Source organism: Tupaia chinensis, unplaced genomic scaffold (assembly GCF_000334495.1).
Source record: "Tupaia chinensis unplaced genomic scaffold, TupChi_1.0 Scaffold000044_1, whole genome shotgun sequence".
Taxonomy (NCBI): Eukaryota; Metazoa; Chordata; class Mammalia; order Scandentia; family Tupaiidae; genus Tupaia; species Tupaia belangeri.
Genome location: NW_006159500.1, coordinates 2,049,914 through 2,074,667, shown reverse-complemented (window position 1 = coordinate 2,074,667; position 24,754 = coordinate 2,049,914). Strand labels below are relative to the sequence as shown.

The 24,754-nt window shown below is 38.7% G+C and overlaps 1 protein-coding gene across 1 annotated transcript in view; it reads left to right on the top strand.

The window, feature by feature from the left end:
* CCDC146 (coiled-coil domain containing 146) overlaps positions 1-24,754 on the top strand; it is a 169,552-nt gene that overhangs the window by 10,933 nt on the left and 133,865 nt on the right. Inside the window, exon 2 of the mRNA XM_027773352.1 lies at positions 7,874-8,040. Within this exon, the coding sequence (XP_027629153.1) occupies positions 7,885-8,040 (156 nt within the window). The 5' untranslated portion in view covers positions 7,874-7,884. The remainder of the gene's footprint in view (positions 1-7,873; positions 8,041-24,754) is intronic.

Here is a 24,754-nt window from a genome sequence, read left to right as displayed (position 1 = left end):
AGCTTTGCTAAGACCACAGCAAAATTAGTATATGGCATAATTGAAAAGGATAAGGGAGATGAAGCAGGAATCATGGGTTTCAGTAAATACTGCCATTTATTGTTGTCTAATCCAGGAGATGTCATATTTCTCTGACCTGCAGTTCCTCCTCTGCAAAGTAGAGATAATTTGACTGTACATGGTAGTAGTTAGGATTATGTGAAATAATATAAGGGAAAGCCTCCTTTAAATTGGAAGGGGCTATATAAATGTTGTTATTGAGTGCACTGTGACCAGTGGGCAGGAGTGCCTGTGCACTGACCAGGACAATAGGATGGACGTGATGGAGATGAAATCATGTCTGTTTCTGTGACAGTTCTGCCTCGAGTGTGATGCTCCCCCATCATGACCCCATACCATATGTTATACTCAGAAATTAGTAACTTAGAGTTCATTTTGGCTATGTGGGTTTCTGAGAAGACACAGGAAAGCTATATAAGGAGCTTTGAAGACTGAGTGGAACTTATCTTAGGTCCAAGCGTGACAAGGTGGGATTGGGCAAAGAGGGCAAAAGAGTAGTGACATGAGGAGCAAGGTCCTGGAGTTCTCTCTGCATCCTTCCATCCCAGGGACGGTGTTCATCCTGTAGCAGAGCAAGGGCAATTAACAGATTCTTCAGTAATTCCTCATGCTCGTAATTTAGCATTTAATCATCAACTAATAAATTCTCCCAGAGTTTTGCTTCTGTGTGTTTTAATTTGTTATGGGACACATGCACTCACCAGAGAGAAGTAGAAAAAGGGAGAGACAGAAAGAAGGAAAGTGAAAAAGCACCCCCTGTGGGGAATGGTCACACCACCATCCCTCCTCCTCCATTCTCTTCTTGGGATTTTGGGTATACACACACACACACACACACGTGCCTAGAGTGTTTTTCTAGCCATTGGGTCCAGGACTCAAACTCCACAATTGGTCATATGGTATTCAGAACCACCACACCACCTGTCTGGCCTGATGTGTTGTTAATTAAAGGCAGTTCAAACCACATTGTTACTTTAATACTACAATTATGAGGCAAATTTTACCTGTAGTTTTCACTTTTTCTTTGTCTAAATGGGGGATTTTGTAGAATTCTTTATTGAAAGGACATTTTTCTTTCTTTTTTTTTTTTTTTAAGGAACAAAAAGAAGTTGTGGTTTGATTTGTTGCAATTTTGCGTGACAAAGCTTTTTACCCCCTTTTTTAAAAACCATGTATCTGCATCTTAAAAATCATTTCTAGTCTAATTTCTATTTGCATAGCAATAAGGAGTATTGTATAACAGTACATAGAGTAAAAGGCATGAATAGGGGTCAGCAAGTGGCATTGTGGTTAAGGCATTGGACTCACACATGGCTAGCCACAGTTCAAATCTTGGACCTGGTGGCTCTCTCTCTCTCTCTCTCTCTTTCTCTCTCTCTCTGGTGAGCATGCATGTCCTGCAGCAAATTTAAAAATAGTAATAATGATGATAAATAAAATTAAAATAATTATTTTTCAAAAAGACTTGAATAAGTGCAATAATTTTATCTGTCACATTTAGGACTGCTAAGTAATCTGATACTGTTGTAGTTGTCTTAAAGGGAATCAAGGTGGATGCCTGATGTCAGATTGGCTGCCTAGTATTCTGAGCCTGTCATAATATGGATCAAAGGCCTCTCAAGATGGGCCTTGAATGTTGACTGTCTACAAAAGAGAATTTACATCTAATCAGAGACATTTACTGACAGGTGTGAGAGGCAGTTGACATATAACTGTATATCAGTTTTTGTAACCCCATTCTTGACATTTCTGTTTTTTTAATATAGTAGGAGACTCAAATAAACCAAAAAAAGAAGCGTCTCAGAGTTCTCTTTTCCTCCATGGGGTCTAGCTCCGAGTTACTGTGGAAACAGTAACTAAACTTCTGTAGCAATGGCTGCTGGGGAAAGGCGCACATAATCACATTTTCAGGGCAGTTAGACGAGCTACATTACAAAAAAAGATGCTCGGTTTCTCTGTAGACTAGGAGACAAACACATTATGTTAAATTTTACACAGCATCCTGCTATTAAAATGAGCAGAACTTGTGCTTGTTCAGTTACTAGTCATATCAAAAGTCAGTGTGGCTTCCTGTTCAGTCTTTCCTGAAGAATCGCTATTTTATCATCAAAAAGTCATATCGTTTGTATATCCTGCCCCATATGGTATCTGTTTTTTACACACATTCCTTGTAATTATCAAGAAGAATTTCCTTAACAGTTCAAAAATCAAAACAAAATGGTGATCACCTATGTTTAGTTTTAAAGAAGAGGAACTGGTGGTGTGTCTTACAAAACAAGGCATACCCTGCAATGTTTATTGCTTAATTATTCTCTGTGAAGCTTCCTATTTTGGCTTTATATTTTAACCTCTCGTTGAAGTGTGAATTATAGAGGCATTAAGTGTTCATCTGTGGTAGCTCTAAAGCTGTGTTTAGTATCCTTTCTCCTTCACTGACCTTCTGCTTCTCTGCATGCCTAAGGCTTGTGTGTCAAAGCTCAGCTCATGTCTTCTGCTTTTTCAAAGCCTCATAAGACCACAACCTCTCTGCTTCAGACTCCAACAGTATCACACGGCACAATCACACCTTGGCTCCAGCTCTCTCCTCTCAGCTGCCAGTGGTAGCTATTGACACTGCAGCAGTCAGCCATGTGGGATTCAGTCACTTTAACCTCCATCCCACTTGTGGGCTCCCTCTTAGCAATTTTAAGTATGCAATAAAATATTATTAGCTATAGGTACAATGCCGTATAATACATCTCTGGAACTTACTTATTATGTGTAACTGAAACTTCGTACCCTTTAACCATCACCTCCCCACTTCCCTCTCCCCCTCCAGCCCCTGTCAACTTCCATCCTGTACTTCTATAAGTTTGACTATTTCTGATAATATATATCAGTGAGAACATAAAGTATTTGTATTTTTCTGTCTAGCTTATTTTCCTTAACATAATGTTCTCTGGGTTTATCTATTTTGTCATAATTGGCACAATTTTCTTCTTCTTCTCCTCCTCCTCCTCCTCCTCCTTCTTTTTTTAGGGTTTTTCCATATAGCACATGCACTCTCCAGAGAAGGAAAGTGAGAAATCACCCCATGGAAGAATGGCCATGCAGCAATTCCTGGCTTCTTTGTTCTCCCCTCAGGATTTTGGACATGCACACACACACACTTCTGATAGGATTTTCCAGCTGCTAGGTCTGGAACTTGAGTCGTGGTTGGCCATATGGGGATCCAGTGCCTGAACTACTGCAATCCTTACTGGCCCCACATTTTCTTCTTTTTTGGCTGAATAATATTCCATTGTATACATAAGCCATAATTTCTTTATCTATTCATGAGAGTGGACATTAGGTTGTATCCATATCTTGGTTACTGCAAAGAGGGCTAAACTGAATAGGGGAGTGCAGATATCGCTTCGATATTCTAATTTCAGTTACTTTGGATGTATAACCAGAAGGTTCCATATCTTTTTTTTTTTTTTTTTGAAGGGGTTTTTTTTTTGCTATAGGGCATGTTCACTCGCCAGACAGACAGGGAGAGACAGAGAGACAGAAAGCGAGAAATCACCCTCCAGGAGGGATGGTCACGCCGCAATCCCTTCTCCTCCATTCTCCTCTCGGGATCTTGGGCACGCATGCACACGCGCCCAGCATGAGTTTAAGCCACCGGGTCTGGGATGCAAACCGCGGTCGACTACATGAGAGTCCAGTGACATAGCCATTACGCTAACTGCTGGTCCCAAAAGTTCCATATCATTAAGGAGCAGATAATTCAATAAGTTATACCTGAGAAGTGATACATACTCAACAGAATATCCAGACTTTAAAAATAGGGCACCTGTAGCCATCTTCTTTGGCAAGAGAAGAGTATAACTATACTACCCTGTTGACTGAATCAAGTTAATATATTGCAAAAGAGCAAATGATGATATTAGTGTTCTCTTATGCAATGGAGACACCTTATCAGCTCTTTCTCCAGAAGGGCAGCCATCTCAGTGTCACCAAAGTGGGCTGATGGAGACCTAAGAGATCGTTTGGAAACTGCTCTGGATCTGCTTAAACACATGAGCAACTCAGTGGCTAGTATACAGGGATAGCTTCATGTGCAATCACACAAGAACCTGCTCTCAGAAGGGTCTTGCACTTGATTTAAAGCTCTGGTGTCACCATCTCAGAATGATTAATAATTGAATTTTTGAATTTGTGCTTTGTTAGTAAAGTCTCTTGGGACAATTGAGCATGTACGTGAGTAGCAGAGATACACCAGGTGGCAGTGGGTCCATACACAGGCCTATTCTTGTGCCTATGACAAGCAGTGTGGGTATCAATCAGCCTGGTGGCCTGTACTCAGGTGCATGCCTCAGGACAGTTTAGGGAGCCATAGGGTCCAAAGGCAGTCAGGTCAAGACTTGGGTCAAGATGGGTGATAGTGGTGCAGCAATAGCAAGAGAAGCAGCAGTGACAGCAAAAGTAGTACTGGCAGCTAGAATAGCTGTGGCTTCAGGAGAAAGAAGAAGCTGTGCATTGGGGCAACTCTGGGACTCACCAGGGGAGGCATATAGTGTCCCGGCCCCCGGGACAGTTGAACAGGTTCCTTGGGGGAGGGAGTGAGAGATGGGACAAACACACACACACACAATATGAGGTGCTGATCAAGTCGTCTTCTTCCATCTACTTCTGTTTATTCAGCAAAAATGGCGAGTTATATACAGCTGGTGGGAACCAATTGGTTGCCCGAAATGCAAATGAGATAGAACAGCATGAACCAATCATTGATGTGGGTGGATCTCTCCTGTTGCCTAGAAACCTAACCACTTCCGGGGAGAACAGTTGGTCACATGATTTCTGAGAACCAATTTGCTCAGTGAGGAAGTGAAGCCTGATGGTTTCCAAGATGGTGGATAGCTCAAGATGGCTTCCGTATGCAGTGCTCGCCGCAATATAGGAACATATCGGAGGGCATATAGGGAGGTTTCTGAACATATAGGAAGGACAAGAACTGCTGGCACTCATGCAGAAGACTTTTTCAGTAATTTATTACAAAATAAAATACATAGAAATTGCAATAAATTGTATCAAGGGCAATTTAAAATTCTTCAAATTGTTTGAAATCACCAGTTTTGAAAACTACCACAACATTGCAAATATTGATGGACGTAGACATAGAAAACAAATGTAAAAGATCATTGCATTTAACAGAAAAGAACACTTTTCATATGAAGTTTTGAGTAAACCAAGTAAATATTAACAAGGAAGACCATTTTTAAATAATTATTTTATTTAACTTTATTCATTTATTTATTTCAATTTGACCAGAGAGGGATAGAGTGAGAGCGAGAGAGAGGGAAAGTGAGAAAACAAGGTCCAGGACTTGAGCCGCGGTTGGCCATGTGGGAGTCTGGCGCCCTTCATCACCATGCCACCTATCAGCCCCAGGAAGACCATTTTTAATGTAATTTTTTCTTTGTATTTGAGCATACAGAAATGGAATGCATAAGCAAGTGTTTTGGTGCTTATACAAACCATAAAGTCACTTTAAGATTCTTGAACAGCCTCCACAAGTTACAGGAAATGGCAAAGGAAACATTAAAATAGCAAACTAACATTTTAAATTAAGTTCATACATGACACTGATTAGTATAAAGAGTTAAATCTTTTGGGGGAAATTATTCTATAAGAATCATTAGCTCTAGATGTTGTATTTTGAAACAGTTTCTCAGAAACTATTGTCATAGCCTACAAATACTTTTAACAACTCCAGTAACAGCGGCATGGGCAGGGGGAGTCTTCTCAAAATTAAAAAATGCCAAAAATTATTTGTCATCTTACATTTCCTAAGAGGTACTGACATCACTTTCAGCTGTATCAATTGAAAATGAGTTGTACAAAGTACAAAGTTTGGTGATCTAATAAATGAATTTTCAGAAAAGTGAGCCAGAATGATATTATGATTAATCAAGATATTGCATTATTGAATTTATTATATAAAATTAAAACACCAAAATAATGTTCTTGCAATTTGTAAGTTCATGTTTGGTTCATTTATCACTGTTATATTTCATAAGTAACGTAATACTTTTAAAGAGAAAACTTTACATTTTAGTAACCTTGATAGCACATTTCTCTTGCTTTTTAAACAAGGACCCTCACTTTTTCTTTTCACACTGGTCTTACAAATTGTGTAGATGGCCCTGTTGAGACGTATGATTTAGAGAAGAAAATTCTCCAAAGCTGAGGTTGGCAGTTGCCTACAGCAATCACAGAAGAACCTTAGCTTTGCTTCTGTGGGATTTTGGTTTGGGACAAACTAACTTCCCAATAAGTAGTGAATGGATTATTTTTACTTAATTGATTTAGCATTTAAGCATTTTACTTCTGAAAACCAAATAAATTATTTATAATTAAAATATTCTTTGGACACCAGAAGAGTAGCAGAGCTACAGCAGAACTACAATTGTTCCATTGGCAATTATTTTCAGCACGCGTTCTACTCTATGTGTTACTTTCTCAGTCAATTATTTTCAGCACGCGTTCTACTCTATGTTTTTCTTGCTCAGTTGAAAGTGCATGAGAAATACAATATAGTTCTTGTTTCAAGAAGTCTAATAAGGGGAACCAGCAGTTAGAGTAATGGCTATGTCACTGGACTCCCACGTAGTCAACCGCAGTTCGCGTCCCGGACCCGGTGGCTTAAAACTCACGCCAGGCACATGTGCGTGCGTGCCCAAGATCCTGAGAGGAGAATGGAGGAGAAGGGATTGCGGTGTGACCATCCCCCCTGGGGGGTGATTTCTCTCTTTCTGTTCTCTGTCTCTCTCTGTCTGGCGAGCGCACGCGCCCTATAGCAAAAAACCTCTCCAAAAAAAGAAGTCTAATAAGGAAGACAATATGAAAAACAGTAAATTATAATGCAGTATGTTAAGGGTAACAATGGAATTATGTACAAATTATAGATTATAGAGGTGTCAGAAAGCAAAGTGTGTTTTGGGACAGTGGGATAGCGTCTTGTCTATTTGATTCATAAATGTCTAGGTTGATATTGACTTGCACTTTCACTATAATCATTTTGTTTCATGCACTTAATGGAAAGCAAAGAGTCTGTGCTTGAGATCAGACACCTACCAGCCCTGCCACCAGTGCAATCATTGTGCCTTCCATAGGCTTGGCTCCCTGAAAACCTGTTTCTGCATTGCCTTACCTTATTCATGTCCATATCTCAGACTGACTGTTGCTTTAAATTTTCCCAAAATTATTGCATTTAACTTTGTGTTACATTTTAAGGGTGAAGGTTGTAGTCATTTATCCATTCAACAAACAGTAATAGAATGCCTCTATGGTGCTTAGTAAACTCAGAAATTAAGCTTCTGCCCTCATAGAGCTTATATTATAATTATGTGTGTATGTTTTAAAGAATTATTTTATTTAAATTTATTTATTTACTTACGTATTTGACCATAGAAGGACAGAATGAGAGAGAGAGAGTGAGAAGGAAGTGAGAAAGCAAGTCACCAGGTCCGAGACTCGAACTGTGGTTGGCCATGTGGGAGTCCAGTGCCTTTAACCACCACACCACCTGCTGGTCCCTAATTATGTGTTTTATTTCTCCATTGTAACAATAACCTACTTTTTAAAAATAGAATGATTGATTGACATGTAGCAACAGGGTATCATTACAACAAGGCAACCTTTTATAATAATGAGACAAAGCTAACTTTCTGGACTTATAGTTTCATTAAAGAAGAGCTTATTCTGGTTGATTTTGCTTACTTTCATTATTTCTTTATTAATGTTATCTCATCAGTGAATAGCTAAATATGGAATGCTTTTATTTTAGAATCGTGAAAAATGGAAGACAGTGCCACAGACACAGAAAAAGAAGAGGAAGAAGAGAAAGATGAAGCAGATCAAGAACCAATTCATGCCATAGCACCCACAATCAACATTCAAGATGAGCGGTTTGTTGATTTATCTCAAACGCCAGCTTTCCTTTTTCTAAATGAGGTACATGTCTTTTTATATATTATTGTAGAAAAACCTGAATCATCACCTATTTTAAAATTCAGATGAAGCCAGTATCAGCAAAAGTATTTATTACATACATCCTGTAGGCAATAGTTACTATCCGAAGCACTTGCAAATAAAATGGGTTTTGCCTGCTCTTCAGAGAGCTCATCATGTAATTTTAAACTAATGTAGTAGTAGAGGTTCTGATACTTTCATAGCATAGTAAGCATTTGCATATACATATAGTCAGTTACTTACATTTTATGGTTTCATATATGAAATACAAAAGAAGAATTCTCTCACTGCTATATGTACTACATTTGCTTCTGCAAAATGAACACAGAAGATCTCCTCAGGACTAGCAGATGGTGTAATGGTTACATCACTGGACTCCCATGTAGTCGACCACAGTTCCAGTCCCAGACCCAGTGGCTTGAAACTTACGCTGGGTGCATGTATATGCCCAGATCCCAAGAGTAGAAAAGAGGAGAAGTGATTGTGGCATGGCCATCCTCCCAGCGGGTTATTTCTTGCTTTCTGTCTCTCTGTCTCTCTGGAGAGTGCATATGTCCTATAGCAAAAATCTCTCTTAAAAAAAGATCTTATATGGTAAAAGAAACATTTACCTAACTAAATATTGTTCTGCAAGGTAGCACTGAAATCTGTTATTAACTATCAGCAAAAAGATAAAAAGGTGATTATGATAAATTAAATATTCTCATTGTCTGATTTTTAAAAGTCAAGATGAACATTTGGAAAATATACATATATGAGAAGTTTTCTGAAAAATAATAATATATGCAACTATTATCTTGTCATGGTAGTGAGCTGTTCTTTAGAAAATTATTTTGAGGGCATTTAAATTCCACACTGTTAAAGTATGTACATATAACTGAATAAAACATTCTTAGACATTTTATAATTGTAATACAAATAAGTTTTCAAAGTTTTAGGGCAAAACCAGAATTTATACAAAGTCAAGAAGAAAAACTACATTAGCATAGAATACGATAAAAAAGTAATTTTTAAATGATATTTTATATGTATATATAAAATAAGATTCACATTGCTGAACTGTTTACTTTTTTCAATAGTTTTGGCCTTTTTTTATTTTGACATAATTTTATACATGCAGGAAAAATGCAAGAATAGTACAAAGAATCCCCATGTATAGTCACTCAGATCCCTCAGACGTTAATCTCTTACCATATCTGCTTTAGCCTTTTCTTTCGACCTTTTCGTTCTCTCAATCTTGGTCTCTTCTCTCTGAAGACACAATGTTCCTTTCAATATAGGCATACTTTGGTTTGTCGTGTTGTACTTTATTGCTCTTCATAGGTACTGCTTTTTTTTAGAAGTTGAAGTTTTGTGACAACTCTGTATTGAGCCAAGTCTATTGACACCATTTTTCTAATAGCATATGCTCACCTCGTGTCTCTGTGTCACATTATGGTAAATCTCACAATATTTCAGACTTTATTATTATTATATATCTATGACCTATGATTAGTTATCTTTGATGTTACTATTATCATAATTTTGTAGTGCCACAGTCCAAGCCCATGTAGGACAGCAAATTTAATCGACAAGTGTATGTGTTCTGACTGCTCCCTTCCACCATCTCTCTCCTCTTCTTAGGCCTCCCTATTGCCCAAGACAAAACAATATTGAAACTAGGCCAATTGATAACCTTATAATGTCCTGTAAGTGTTCAAGTGAAAGGAAGATTTATACATTTCCCACTTGAAATAAAATACTGGAAAAGAGTTTTCTTAGTGAGAAAGACATGTGAAAAGCTGAGTTAGGCCAAAAGCTAGGCCTCTTATACCAAACAGCTAGCCAAGTTGTGACTGCAAGGGAAAAGTTCTTGAAGGAAATTAAAGTGCTACTCCAGTGAACACACAAATGATGATAGAAACAACTTTTTTGTTGACATGGAGACAGTTTTTTTTTTTTTTTAAGAGAGATTTTTGCTATAGGGCACATGCACTCACCTCGCCAGAGAGACAGAGAGAGGCAGAGACAGAAAATAAGGGACCACATTTTGAAAGCTCCTAACAAGAGAATCCTCCCCCCCCCGACCTCCACCCCCCAACACACACACACATACATACACCCAGCATGAGTTTTAAGCTGCTTGGTCCAGGACTCAAACTGCAATTGACTACGTGGGAGTCCAGTGACATAACCATTATTCCATCTGCTGGTCCGGACATAGAGACAGTTTTAGTGGTCTAGATAGAAGATCAATTCAGCCATAGCATTCTCCAAAGCCAAGCCTAATCTAGAGCAAGGTCCTAAATCTCTTTAATTCTGTGAAGGTGAGAAGGAAGCTACAGAAGGAAAATTTGAAGCTAGCAGAGGTTGGTTCATGAGGTTTAAGAAAAGAAGCCATCCTCATAACATGAAAGTATAAGGTAAAGCAGTAAGTTGTTAATGTAGAAACTGCAATAAATTATCCAGAAGATTTAGCCAAGATCATTGATGAAGGTGGATATGCTACACAACAGATTTTTAATCTAGATGAAACAGCCTTATATTAGAAGTTATCAATGAGGACTTTTCCAGAGAGGAGTCAGTGCCTACTTTCAAAGCTTCAAAGGACAGACTTATTCTCTTGTTGGGAGCTTTCAAAATGTGGTCCCTGGTGTAACAGTGTTGAGACAAGGTGGTAAGACCTATAAGAACTGAGTCTTAGTGAGTGGTGATTAAATCACAGAGGCATCATTCTCATGAATGGATTAGTATTTCCTAGTGAGACCCTGTGAGTTCTAGCTCTCATGAGAAGGTGTTAATTCTCATAAGTGTGGATTGTTATAAAAGGAAGATATCTGCTTCCAGGTCTCTCTCTCTCTCTGCACATACCTGTCATCCTCTTTGCTTCTATTAGCTATGTTATGATGCTGACACACATTTTTGGACTTCTCAGCTACTGGAATTATAAGTCAAAGAAGATTTTTTTTTTAGATTTGTACTACAGGGCATATGCACTCACTGGAAAGACAGAGAGATATGGAGAGAAAGAAGGAGAAATCATCCATCAGGTGTGTGACCATACCACAATCCCTTCTCCTCCGTTCTCCTCTCAGGATTTTGGACACACACACCCACATGTGTCTGGCATAAGTTTCATTCTATCATGCCTAGGACTAGAGCCATGGTTGAGGAGTCCAGCACCTTAACCTACCATACCACCTGCTGGCCCCAAGACTCTATTCTTTGTAAATCATCCAGTCGTAGATATTTTCTGTAAGCAACACAACAATGGACTAAGACAGAGCTAATGCAGCTCGCAACTAAGTTAAAGCCAATGTTCACTTATCATTCCCCAAATCCTAGGGCCCTTAAGGATTATGCTAAATCTTCTCTACTCTGCAAATGGAACAACAAAGCCTGGAGGACAGCACATCTGTTTACAGCACTGTTTACTGAATAATTTTAGACCACTGTTGAGACCAACTGCTCAGGAAAAAAAAGAAAAAAGATATTCTTTCCAAATATTAGTGCTCAATGACAATGTACCTGGCTTCTCAAGACCGCTGATGGAGATGTACAAAGCAAATAATGTTGTTTTCATGCCAGCTAACATAGCCTCCATTTTATAGCATATATATGAAAGAGTTATTTTGACTTCCAAGTCTCATTATTTAAGAAATACATTTCATAAGGCTCTAGCTCTTGTAGATGGTGATTCCTCTGATGGCGCTGAGTAAACTAAATTGAAAACCTTCTACGAAGGATTCACAGTTTTGGTTGACATTAAGAACATTTATTATTCATGGTAAGAAGTCAAAACATCAACATTAACAGGAGATGGACGAGGTTGAGTCCAGCCCTCATGGATGACTTTGAGGGACTGAGGATTTTAGTAGAAGTCACTAAAAATGTAGTAGAAATATTAGGTCGTCAGAAAAGTTATGACATATTTTTTTTAATCTATTGCCTGAGGAATGTGTTAGGGGGTGGCATTCACAGCTCTCTGAAGTTTGGGCCCAAACAATTTTTACAGTCTAATCATTTACTTAGGCACTGCTCATTTTCTGTTGATGTTCTTCTGGGCAAGGACTCTCCATTTTGTAGAAGTAATAAATTCAGGTGCCCTCCCAACTGGCATATGTTCAAAATACATGCCTATCCATAAATCTACTTACTCACATTGCCCCTTAAAAGGACAGTGCCATTCAAACTAAAAAGAAAACTGAATCCTCACATAGGCCATACTTTGCAATCCCTGCATCTGTTTCAGTTTTCTTGTCCTTCAGAACAGAGTATCCAGTTCACAAGTATTTCTCCAACCTCTCAACAATTCCAGCATTTACAAGCCACATCTGTCAGTTGGTGCTTAGTCATTTTCAAGTATTTATTGAATATCTTCTCATCATAAAATATTTTGCATAGAAAATCTAAAGTTCCTCACTAACATAATCACATTAAGCACAGGGCAAGAACTACACTGTATTAATTCACTCTTTGGGATGAATGTTCGAAGAGTGGGGAACTAAGCCACTAAGCAGACTGTGGTTAGTTCTGGGTTTCTGCTCCCCAACTTGGCCATTCTGCCTGACTATGAAGCCTGGCACTCTATAAACTTTTCTTATTCACAGAAAATGAGATCTGACCCCATTTTCTTCTTTAAAATTTTTTTTTCTCTTATGGTATAACATATATATGGTAAAGCTCACAAATAGTAAGCAAACTGCTCAGTGGATTTTTATATATGCCCACACAAATTATTTTTATATAAATAACACAACAATGCATTCAGAACTACTGCATTCAGAACTGAATTCATCAATTTTGCCAGCCCTAGCTTTCTTTCTGTGTTCTCTTTGTCAGTTTGAGAGTTAAATATTACTTTCAAATGGCTCTTGGAATTTATCTTTTCTTCTACCATATTCCCAGTCAGATCAAGATATAGTCCCAGGGGTTTCCTGGAAATCCTTCCCAGTCATCACTCTCAGCAAAGACAACTACTTTCTGATTTATCACTATATGTTAGTTTGCTTCTTCTTGTACCCCATATAAATGGAATTGTACAATATGTTTTTGTCTCTAGCTTCCTTTGCTCATATCTGTGAGGCAATTAATATTATTATATGTGAGATTCATTAATAGCTTTGTATGTGACAGTTTCTCATTGCTGTACAGTATTCTACTGTTCTTGTACATGTTTTATACTTATGAATTCATTTATCTTGGATATAAACCTAGGAGTGGGATTGCTACATCATGGTCTAAGTTTAATATTTGGCTTTAGTAGATACCTTAAAATAGTTTTCCAAAGATGATGCACCAGTGTTCTCTCCAATGGGCATCATATTAAATGCTGTCACACATCCAGGCTTAATATAAGCCACAAAGAGAATTTAAAAAGTTCATGGACAGGTCAGCTGGTGGCATGGTCATTAAGGCATTGGATCCTATGTGGCAAACTGCATAGTCTGAGTCCTGGATCCAGTGGCTTGAAAGACACACTGGGCAAGTGTGCATACATGCCCAAAATCCAGAGAGGAGAATAGAAGAGAAGAGATAGCAGTATGATCATCCCCCCCCAGGAGGGAAGTCACTTCTTCCCTCCCTCCCACATACCCTCCCTTAAGCACATGCACCCTATAACAAAAAAAAAGTTCATGGAATGATATAATTATTTTGTCTAAACATTTTTTTTAAATCCATGCATAGTTTTTTCAAAATATACATTTTTCATGAACTTTCGGAAGACCTCTCATATAGCTTTCATTGAATTCCCCAAGTTAGAATTTCTATTTGTGTGTGTATATGCCTATGTAAGATAGCACTGATTTACAAATGTTACCTCACTTGTCAAGTGTCAGTATGTCATATTTAAAACTTTTTCAAGACTTGTAAGCTATTAAACCATTTTCGCCTTAATGCTATGAGCTAAAATCAAAGCACTATATTATCTTGCTTTTGACTCTGGTTTTCATCAAAATCCAGTTGACTTCTCCCTTCTTCTCTTCACTTCCTGCAAATAGTTCTTATGCCAATCATTGTTAAGTCTATGATTTGACTTAGCCAAAGGTTAGAGAAAAGGAAGTACAGGAGCACTTGATAGGCAGGAAGGAGAGAGAACATTGTACAGAAATGCTAAGTAGACGTGTGACTCAGAATAGAATAGGAATTTCTGTAAAAGACTGAGGATGTTCACAAGACATCATGGGTGAGAAGATGAAGATGGATTATGTTTGTTGCTATGTCACCATTACTAAAGCAGATTATATTTAAGATGATTGACTCTTGGACTTATTACAAAATGTGTAATTAAGAAAAATATTCAAGTTTTAGCTACATGTCAGATCTGATAAGAATGGAGGTATCTGTATACAAATCTGTGTGGGCCAGCCAGTGGTATGGTTGGGGCGGCTAGATTCCACGTGGCCAGCTGTGTGGTTGGAGTCTCAGACATCACTTAAGAAACACACCAGGCGCTTGTGCGTGTGTGTGTGTGTGTGTGTGTGTGTGTGTGCATACAAGAGAAGAATGGAGGAGAAGGGACTGTGGTGGGGACATCCTCACTCCAGGAAGTGCTTTCTCACTCTTTCTCTTTCTCCCTCTCTCTCTCTCTTTCTCTCTGTCTCTTTCTGTCACTCTTTGCCAAGTACATTTACCTTGTTTATATGTGTATAAGAAGAGAATGGAGGAGAAGGGACTGTGGTGTGGTCAGCCCCCCCCCCAGGGGGTGCTTTCTCACTCTTCTCTCTCTCTCTCTCTTTCTCTCTCTCTCTCTCTGTGTGTGTGTGTGTGTGTGTGTGTGTGTGTGTCACTCTTTGCCAAGTGCATTTACCCTGTAACAAAATTCAGTAAAGTCTGCCAAGAATAATGATAGATATTAATCCCTTTAGCAAATATTTATAAAGCAACCACTATGTGCTAGGCACTGTGCTAAGAGATGCTTGTTATTGTTATTATTAGTGCTACTGAAATCAAGTTAATCCTTCAACCCCTCCTTTGTTTTTGACCACCTCTGGTGTGCTAGATTGTGCTAATTACCACAGGGACTCATAGACATAAGGTTCCTATTCTTTGTAAACATAATTTGGGAACAAAGCTTGATTTGTTAATTGTCAATGAAAGGAAAATATGGTTGTGGACCTGGAAGGTACAAAAAGTATTATTATAATTAAGAGGAAAGATAAATCATGGTGGGCCGAGGTGATCTGGGAAGGCTTTTTGAAGGCAGTAAGACATAGAGGGGATATTTCATCCATATCCATGGGATCTACTATGAATTTATTTTTATCCTTGAGGTATGAAGAGTCATTTCATTGTGGTTTTCATTTGCACTTCTCTGACATAAGAGATGCTGAGCATTTTTTCATATATCTGTTGGCTATTTGTATGTCTTCTTTTGAGAAATATCTAATTAGGTCTTTCCCTGTTTGTTAATGATAGAGTTATTTGTTTTCTTGTTATTGAGTAGGTTGGGTTATCTCTTCTACTAAGACAATCATGCATTCAAAAGATTCTTGTACAATTGGTTCTCTTAAGGCAGATACCAGATAAATATATTTCAGGTCTTTTCAAATAAAAAATTCTAATTACTAAAAATATTAATTCTTTTCTGATGCTTCTAAACCTTTATTTCTAGTTTGGACTTATTTATTTTCTTGAGTTTATTTATTCACTCATTCATCATCTATTCCTTGAGAGAGAGAGAGAGAGAGAGAGACAGAAAAGCAGGCACACCCAATAGGCTCTTTTAAATAAAAAAAAAAACCTACTACATGATTGTTTTTAGAATTGTTTTATTTATTATTACTATTTTTTTTTATTTGGCCAGAGAGAGAGGGAGAAAGAAAGTGAGAAAGCAAGCTACCAGGTCTGGGACTTGAACTGCAGAAAGCCATGTGAGAGTCCAGCACCTTAACCACCATGCTACTTGCCAGCCAATCTCTCTTTTTTTTTAAGAGAGATTTATTTTATTTTTTATTTATTTATTTTTTTGCTGTAGGGCACATGCACTTACCAGAGAAATAGAGACAGACAAAGACACAGTAAGAAATTGCCCCCCAGGGGGAATAGCCATGCCTCAATCCCTTCTCCTCCATTTTTCTCTTGGGATTTTGGGCATGCACACACATACACCGATGAGTTTCAAGCTGCCGGGTACATGACTCAAACCGCAGTTGGCTATGTGGGAGTCCAGAGACATAACCATTATGCCATCTGTTGGTCGCCCCAATAGGTTCTTAACACAGTCTACCACCAGCCTCAGTCAATCAGGATCATGGGCACACATGCATACATACCTAGCATGTTTGGGGAGACCTCAAGGCCCTTCACATGGCTTCAGCATTGCAGAGCATTACACTACTTCTGATCCATAGCAGCTGACCAGGGTTGTGCCTTTTATAGGGTTACTTATGAGTTTGAACTAATCCCTAAAGAAATTTTAAAATGTTTTCAGGGAATTAAAATGTTTTAAAATTCTTTTATACTTAAGTTAATCAAGTTACTGGTTACAAAGTTGATAAGATTTCCCACCCCTAAGGAGCCTACAGTCAAAGTAGTTTCTAGTTCGTAACTTAATTTTCATGATGGTACTGAAAAGAACAGGAATCTTGAAATACCTTATTCCCATCTCAGAGATTCTGAAAGATTGAGGCTTGCCCTGGGTTACTTATCTGAGTGAATGCAGGAAAGCCTGTATCTGTCTCCTACTTTTTTACACGTAACATTCACACATTTAAACATGATTATTTTAGAATTTTACAATTGACTTTTAAAATAAACAATTTATTAAAACAAAAATAAAGATAAATATGTAATACTGTTATTTAAATATTTCTCTTTAGTTTTCCTGTCCTTAGTTTATTACACCTCACAAATAGCCACACTTAGAAAGAATGTGCTTTAAAAAACTACTAAATTTACTTTAAATCTTTTTACAAATCTTGCTGTTGTTGGCATGTTCTCGCTTTTTCTTCAGACATCCAGACAGCCTTGCAAGAATGATTTTTTTTCAAGATTTTACTTGGCTGGCAAGAAACTTTAAACAGACAGATAGTTTATTCAACAGTACAGATAGGTTTCATTCTTCCTGTAAATTTGTTGTTGTTTGTTATTATTGTTTGCACTCTGACAGTGAGTGGAAATTTAAATATTTTTCCAGTATGGAAGAACACTTTGAAACATGCATGGAATACACTTAAATATTCGAGCTATCAACATTTATCACTATATCAATAGCTCACACCTATTTACAAAAACTGAAAATTTTTATTAGTGTGACAAGAATATAGACCATATTCCACTTTTCAAGGTAGATTAACACCCCTAAATTCAGTCAGTAATATTATACACTAAGAAGAGTTCAGGGTAAGAGAAAAGAAAGTCCTATGTGAGGTTGTCCTCATTCTTGACACCTTCAAAATGATAAACATGAAGGTTGGTTCAGGCCGGGAAGCTGGGTTGTTAGAAAAACCTTAGTTTCAGGATTAGCAGGTAGTATAATAGTTACGGTGCTGGACTCCCATATAGTCAATCACAGTTCGAATCTCTGACCCAGCAGCTTAAAAAAACTCAAGCCAGGCACAGTTGTGCGCATACCCAAAATCCCAAGAGGAGAATGGAGGAGAAGGGATTGTGGTGTGGCCATCGCCTCTGAGGGGTGATTTCTCGTTTTCTGTCTCCATCTCTCCAGCGAGTGCATGTACCCTATAGCAAAAATCTCTCTAGAAAACGAAAAAGGAAAAATCTATTCTCTCAACAGGCTCTGATTAGTGGCAAGTGGGAGTCAAAAGAGTGCTGAAAATTAGAGACAAAGAAGAAAAATTGGTTCTCCTCTTAACCTCCTGTCTGAAGTTATCTGCAAATCTTTACTGGGCCTCTACAATATGCTAGACCCAGGGTAGGAAGGAGAGGAAAATGTGGCAGTGGCCCTACACTGAGTGTCACATCGGTCCCCTCATCTGTGTGGCTTACTTTCTTCTCTTCCCTTTTATCTCTTTTTGTTTACTGACATGATGCAGCCTTCGTTTGAGTGTGAATGTATTTATTTTAATTATATGTCTAATAAATTTTAGTCACCTATTTTTTCATTGATTCTTTAGCTACTATTGTAGCAACCGGATTAAATATTAAAAGTAATAATCCAAACTGGGATGCTGGTTTTTCAAATAGTCACTGTGATCAAATGTTGCTTTTTAAAGTGAAGATCGGGAGAAATACTTTAGTATCATTTTCTCCTTTGAGAAAGTTCCTCAGCAGAAAAAGTAAGTTGATTTTTGAAAACTTGTGACTCTCGGTAGAAAATGGGCATTTTGCAAAAGACAATAATTCAAGAACCATTTGAATGTATTAGAGACTAAAGATAGAAGCATAAGGATTGAAACAAAGAATTCTTTGTTCAAGGAAAATACAGTAAATATGGAGGTGGATAGAAAAAAGTACTGTTGTTGTTTGGGTGGATTTTAGGGGAATAAACAGAAGGGAGTAAGGCTGGGAATTTGGCTGGCTAGTAACTAGATTTACAGGTAACATCAGTCAAATGACACGGCAGGAGTCCACACTAGAAAGTCAGCTAAGGTAAAGCAGTTACTAAAGTTTTCGTGAGGCAAGGTCAGGTTTTCAATGGAAAAACAATGAGATGCAAGCCAGGCTAGTAAATTACAGAGCAGATTAGCAGGAAGCCAAGTAATAAAGTTTGTTCTGCCAGGGTGTTAGCATTTTCTTAAAGCTTTTTTTTTTTTTAATTTGCCAGAGGGCACATGCACTCATGTGAGAGACAGAGACAAAAAATATAAAAGCATTCCCATGAGGATCAGTCCCCCTGCAATCCCCTTTCCCCTACTCCTCCCTCTCCTCAGGATTTTGTACATGCATGCACACACCCCAGTTGTGTATCTCAAGCTGCCAGGTCTGGTACCCAAACTGCATCATCGGCTGTGTGTGATACAGCTGCCCCAACACCGTGCCACCAGCTGGCCCAAAGGCTATTTGATAGTATGTAAAATGTGCACATAGCACAAAGTTTAAACGTTGTAGAATGGTGTGCAATGAAGTCAGAGCTGTGGTCTGAATGTGTCTGCTTCCCCCAAATTCATATATTGAAGGATGGTGAGCCATTGTGCTGAGAAGGTAAAGACTTAATCCAATTATAGTTTCAAAAAGTGGGGCCTCTGAAATGTGATTAGGCATTAACGTGGGGCCCTATAATTGGATACACATGGATTTGTAAGAAAACTATACCCAAGCTTTTGCCATATGATATCCTGTGCCACCTTGAGACCCCAACACCAAGATGTGGCCCCAAACCTCAGACCTCCAAAATCATGAGCTAAATAAACCTCTATTCTTTATAAACACAGATTTAGCAACACGATAGACTAGAACAGTCAGCTTCTTACCCTATTCTACAGTGTAAAGCCCTCTCTTCAGAGGCACCAATTATTAATAATCTTTAACATAGCGTTTCAGAAAGTCTGGGCACAAACAAGCAAGTGGTAGTATAATATACACACTGTTTACACTGTTTTATATAAACTATAATTTTTATATTTTTATTTGCATAGCATTTCAAAACATGAATGGAGCATATTTATTTAACCAGTTCCCTATTACAAGACTTACAGATCACTTCCAATCATCTGCTTTACAGATAATGAGAGAGTGAATATGGAATACATGTATTATTTCATAGTGGAATTTTCCTAGTAAAAGGACAAATTCCTAATAGTGGGATTGCTGGGTCAATAGGTTTGCTCATTCTTTAAAAATCTTTGTGAAGGGACCAGCTATTGGTGCAATGGCTATGTTGCTGGACTCCCATGTAGTTGACCGCAGTTCGAATCCCAAACCTGGTGGCTTAAACTCACGCTGGGTGAGTGTGCGTGCGTGCCCAAGATCCCAAGAGGAGAATGGAGGAGAAGGGATTGCAGCATGGCCATCCCTCCTGGGGAGTGATTTCTCACTTCTGTCTTTCTGTCTCTCTGTCTCTCTGGCAAGGACACATGCCCTATAGCAAAAACCTCGCCAAAAAAAAAAAAAAATTTGTGAGAAAAAACAGTCCTAACCATTTTTAAATGTCTAGTTTAGTAGTGTTAAATATATTCACATTGTGGTTCAGCCAATCTCCACAACATTTTCATATGTAAAACTGAAAAGTAACAACTCCCTGATTGACCCTTCTTCCAGCCCCTGGCAACCTTCTTTCTCCTTCCTGTTTCTATAAATGTGTCTCCTCTGAGTGGAACCATACAGTATGTGACTGGCTTATTTTACTTAGCATAATGTTATCAAGGTTCATCTATGTTGGAACATGTGTCAGAATTTCCTCGCTTTTTAACACTGAATAATATAGTTCATGGTGTGTTTCTACCACATTTTGTTTATTCATTCATTTGTCAGTGGACAATTGGGTTGCTTCTACATCTTAGTTACTGTGAATAAAGCTGCTATAGGTGTACAAATATCTTCTCAAAATACAGCTTTCAGTTTTTTTAAAAATATCTACCCAGAAGTAGAATTGCTAAAATCATAAGTTTGTGATTTAATTTCTTTTTAATATCACTATGGTTCTCCAAAAGGTTGTAAGAATTTACATCTCACAGGAACCAGCAGTTAGCGTAATGGCTATGTCGCTGGACTCCCACGTAGTTGACCGTGGTTTGTGTCCCAGACCCGTTGGCTTAGAACTCCTGCCGGGTGTGTGTGCATGCATGCCCAAGATCCCGAGAGGAGAATGGAGTAGAAGGGATTGTGGCGTGACCATCCCCCCAGAGGGGTGATCTCTTGCTTTCTGTCTCTATATCTCTCTCTGTCTGTCTGGCGAGCGCACGCGCCCTATAGCGAAAACCTCCCCCCCCCAAAAAAAAGCATTTACATCTCACCAACAGTAGTGTCTCTTTATTCATACAATCACTGTGTACCATCTAACTTTTTGACCTTTGTCACTCTAATAGGGAGAAAAATATTATTTGATCTTAGTCTTTATCCTAAAATAAATGGAGTAGAGCTGCTTTTCAGATGTTTAAAACTGTTTTAAAATATAGTATGCTGGAGCCAGGAGGTGGTGTGGTGGTTAAGGTGCTGGACTCCCACATGGTGGACCATGGTTCAAGTCCCAGGCCTGGCAGCTTGAAGAATCTCATCAGCCATGTGTGCATGCATGTCCAAAATCTTGAGAGGAGAATGGAGAAGGGATTGTGATATGGCCATCCCCTTTAGAGGGTGATATCTCACCTTCCCTCTCTCTGTCTCTCTCTGGTAAGTGCTTGCCCTATAGCAAAAAGCTTAAATACACACACACACACACAAACACACACACACATATATAAAATATTAAAAGCATATTTGCATATTTGAAGTATGGGAAATCCAACAGATCAGATTTTTGGTCTTAAAATGATAGTTTATTGCTCACAGATCCCAAGAGGAGACACATTGTGCCACAGGGATCGAGGTGATGTATCATACAGGGAAGTAAAGGGTTGGTCAGGAGGCAGAGGGAGAGGTGGGAGCTATTAGCAAGAGCTTTTATTGTGGTTTCTGAAGTAAGGAAGAGCTGAGGCAGAGTAAGCAGGTTTAGGATTTGCTAGTTTGAATTTTTAGTAGTCTCTGGGGTATAGGGACTAACCCTAGTTGTCAGGTACTGGCTCAGGAGTGATTAGGGCAGTTGGAGGTATAGACTCTGGATTAATTTGCATTTAAAAAGGAGAACTGGGGGGAAGTGCATGGCGAGGGACAGGAAGCCAAAAGTAGGGTGACTCCAGCATATGGTATTGGATTGTCTAGAACATGGTATTATCTGGCAGGTACGTGCAGGGCAGATGCTAAAGCATCAGTTTTGCAGAAGCTAAAAACATGGATAATATAGACCCATTTGAACTGCCTTTTTTGTAAATTCTGTTCACATTCCTTTTCCTGTTTTTCTATTGTTTTTTCCTTATAGATTCATAAGAACTCTATATATTTAGAAAGTAGGCTTTTATGTATAATACACATTGCAAAAAATCTCTCTTCTGGTTTACTGGACTTCTGAAGTTTACCCATGGTGGTTTTTCTCCATGTGGCAATTTTTTTATGGGCTTGAGTTTATCAATCTTTTCTTTTGCAGCTTCCGGATTTCGTGTCATAAAGACCTTTGTTACTCTGAGATCATAAATTCGTTTCCTGTGTTTTCTCCTAGTACATTGATGGCTTGAGTCATTATGTTTTAACCTTTGTTCCATTTGGCAGATATGTTGGTGTAAGGGGAACAGAAAGGAAATACAAGTTTAGAACCTGATGTCAAGTCCATGATCTTCTGAGGCAAAAGATCTTTACATATTTTCAGCCCATACATTCCAAGATGGAGGCAAACAGATATACCATAGTGACATAGGAATACGAAATAAAACAAAAGTGACCTGATCCATAACAAATACCAGATTAAAAAGACAGGAATTTTGCTGTCTGTAAAGGCCACAATTAACAATGTGTAATTTGGGCCAACTATGGTGGTACAGAGGTAACCCAGGGCTCTGTGAGGCTAAATCCACGTGGAAGGTCCTGGGTTTGCATCCCAAGGTCTCCCTGTACACACATGTATGCACATACATGCTCATGATGCTGACTAGCTTGGGCTAAGGGTGGATTGTGGTATGAAGACATTGTTGATGTCTCTCTCTCTCAATCATGAAAAAAATAAACTTTAAAAAAATGAACAGGCTTGCGATATCTTAAATCTTAATGCCTTGGAAGACCAGCAGAAGGCATAATGGTTATATTACTGGACTCCCATGTAGTTGATCATTATTCAAGTCCCAGACATGGTGGCTTGAAACTCATGCACATGTGTGCATGTGTGCCCAAAATTCCGAGAGGAGAATGGAGGAGAAAGGATTGCACTCTGCTTCTGGGGGCGGGGGTGATTTCTCACTTCTGTTTCTCTGTCTCTGTCTCTCTGGAAAGCACAGGTACCCTATAGCAAAAATCTCTCTTAAAATAAAAAATCTTGGGGCCAGCAGATGGCTCAGTGGTTAAGGTGTTGGACTCCCACATGGTTGAATGCAGTTTGAGTCCCGGACCTGGTGGCTTGCTTTCTTATTCTTTCTCTCTCTCTCTCTTTGTCTCTCTGTCTCTTTTTGGTCAAATTGAGAAGAATAATAACAAATAAAATAAATAATTCTTTTTTAAAAATCTTGGCAGGAGGTGAAGAAGTGGTTTGATAAAAATGGGTCTTAGTTCTAGCTTTGTATACACTAGCTGTGCAATCTTCAGTAAATCACTTAAGTTATACAGCCCTTCCTTTACCTTACTAATACATTTCTCAACTTAGAATCCCCAAGGGATACCTCTCATCCTTCCGTGATGGTTTCACTCTGTTTTTCAATTGCTTTTATCTCTTTTTTTCCAGTGGAAATTGTATGCAGAAGCACAATTTATAAAACAAATTTGAGTGTGGTGGATGTAGAGGTGAAGGATACAGGGTAAAGGCCCCCTGTCCTCTCTCCATCATCTCTTAGGTCACCTCCAGCCCCACCACCAGCAGCCCCTTAAGCCACTATGGGGGAAACCCATGCTGTGTACAGATAATACATAAGTTGAGTGAAACAGAGCTTTCTCACTCTCACCTTAAGACCCATCTCAGCACAGCCTAAAGAAAACACTGAAGATCTGATTGCAGAAAGCCTTGGAAAGCAATGCAGCTATTCTGAGATTTCCTCCAGCTTCATGGCATATCAAGCATCCAAACTTCTGAAAATTCTTCATTACAGCAGATGCCTCTCCCACATCATTCGTGTTCCCACTTTAAAAAATTCCCCAGAAACTGGCCTTCCCACTCTCAAGCCGTATTTGTCCTCTGTCTCCACCCATCTTCTCTTTGATATCTTTGGCGACTTCATTATTTTGTGAAACAGTCTTCAGAGCTCCTGCCAGTTTTACCCCTCACCCATATCCCAGGGTTGACGGCACAGGCCCAGGCACAGAACTGGGCAATCAGTGGTATAGGGAGAGAAGGTCAATGGGGAAATTTAAATTGTTGGGTCTGTCATCAGGATTGGGTGTCAACTCCTTCCACCAAACCCCTCTACAGTCTGCTCTGCTATTCCTTCCTTCCCACTTTACTCTCCCCCGCCACACAGCCTGTACTCCAGCCAAATCAGACATATTACTGTTTTCCTAACTAGCTCTTGACTTTTCCAGGCTGCTGCTGTCTTTGCTCATCCAGGGTCCAGCCCGGGAGTGCTCTTCTCTCCATTTGTGTGCTTCTGAATTCTACATGTCTTTCAAGGACCATTTGGATCCCATCTTTTTTCTCAAAGCATTTAATTTCGTAATGAAATGTGATCACTTCCCCTCATAGTGGGTATACCTACCTCATGTCACTTATTGGGTTGTTGGAAAAGTCATGATGCATTTTTGTGTAGAAAAACATGCAAAATTTCTGGTCACCCTTTTTTTTTTTTTTAAACTTATCTGTAGTAGTTTTAGGAACTCTAAAAGAAGAAATGTATAGTATTCATCTTGGTATTTCTTGAAAACTTACCATACTATCTTGCATATATCCATGCCAAAATTGTCAAAAGAGTAAATGTATATAATGATTAGTAAAACTTCCATTAAAATATTAACCACACTGCTGAATCACTGTGTTTTTAAGATTCTCACCATATCTTAATCTGTCTGCCTTAGTCTCCCAGCTGGGACTACAGGTGCACACCACTGCACCTGGTTCAGACCTGGTTCTTTTTTTTTTTTTTTTGAG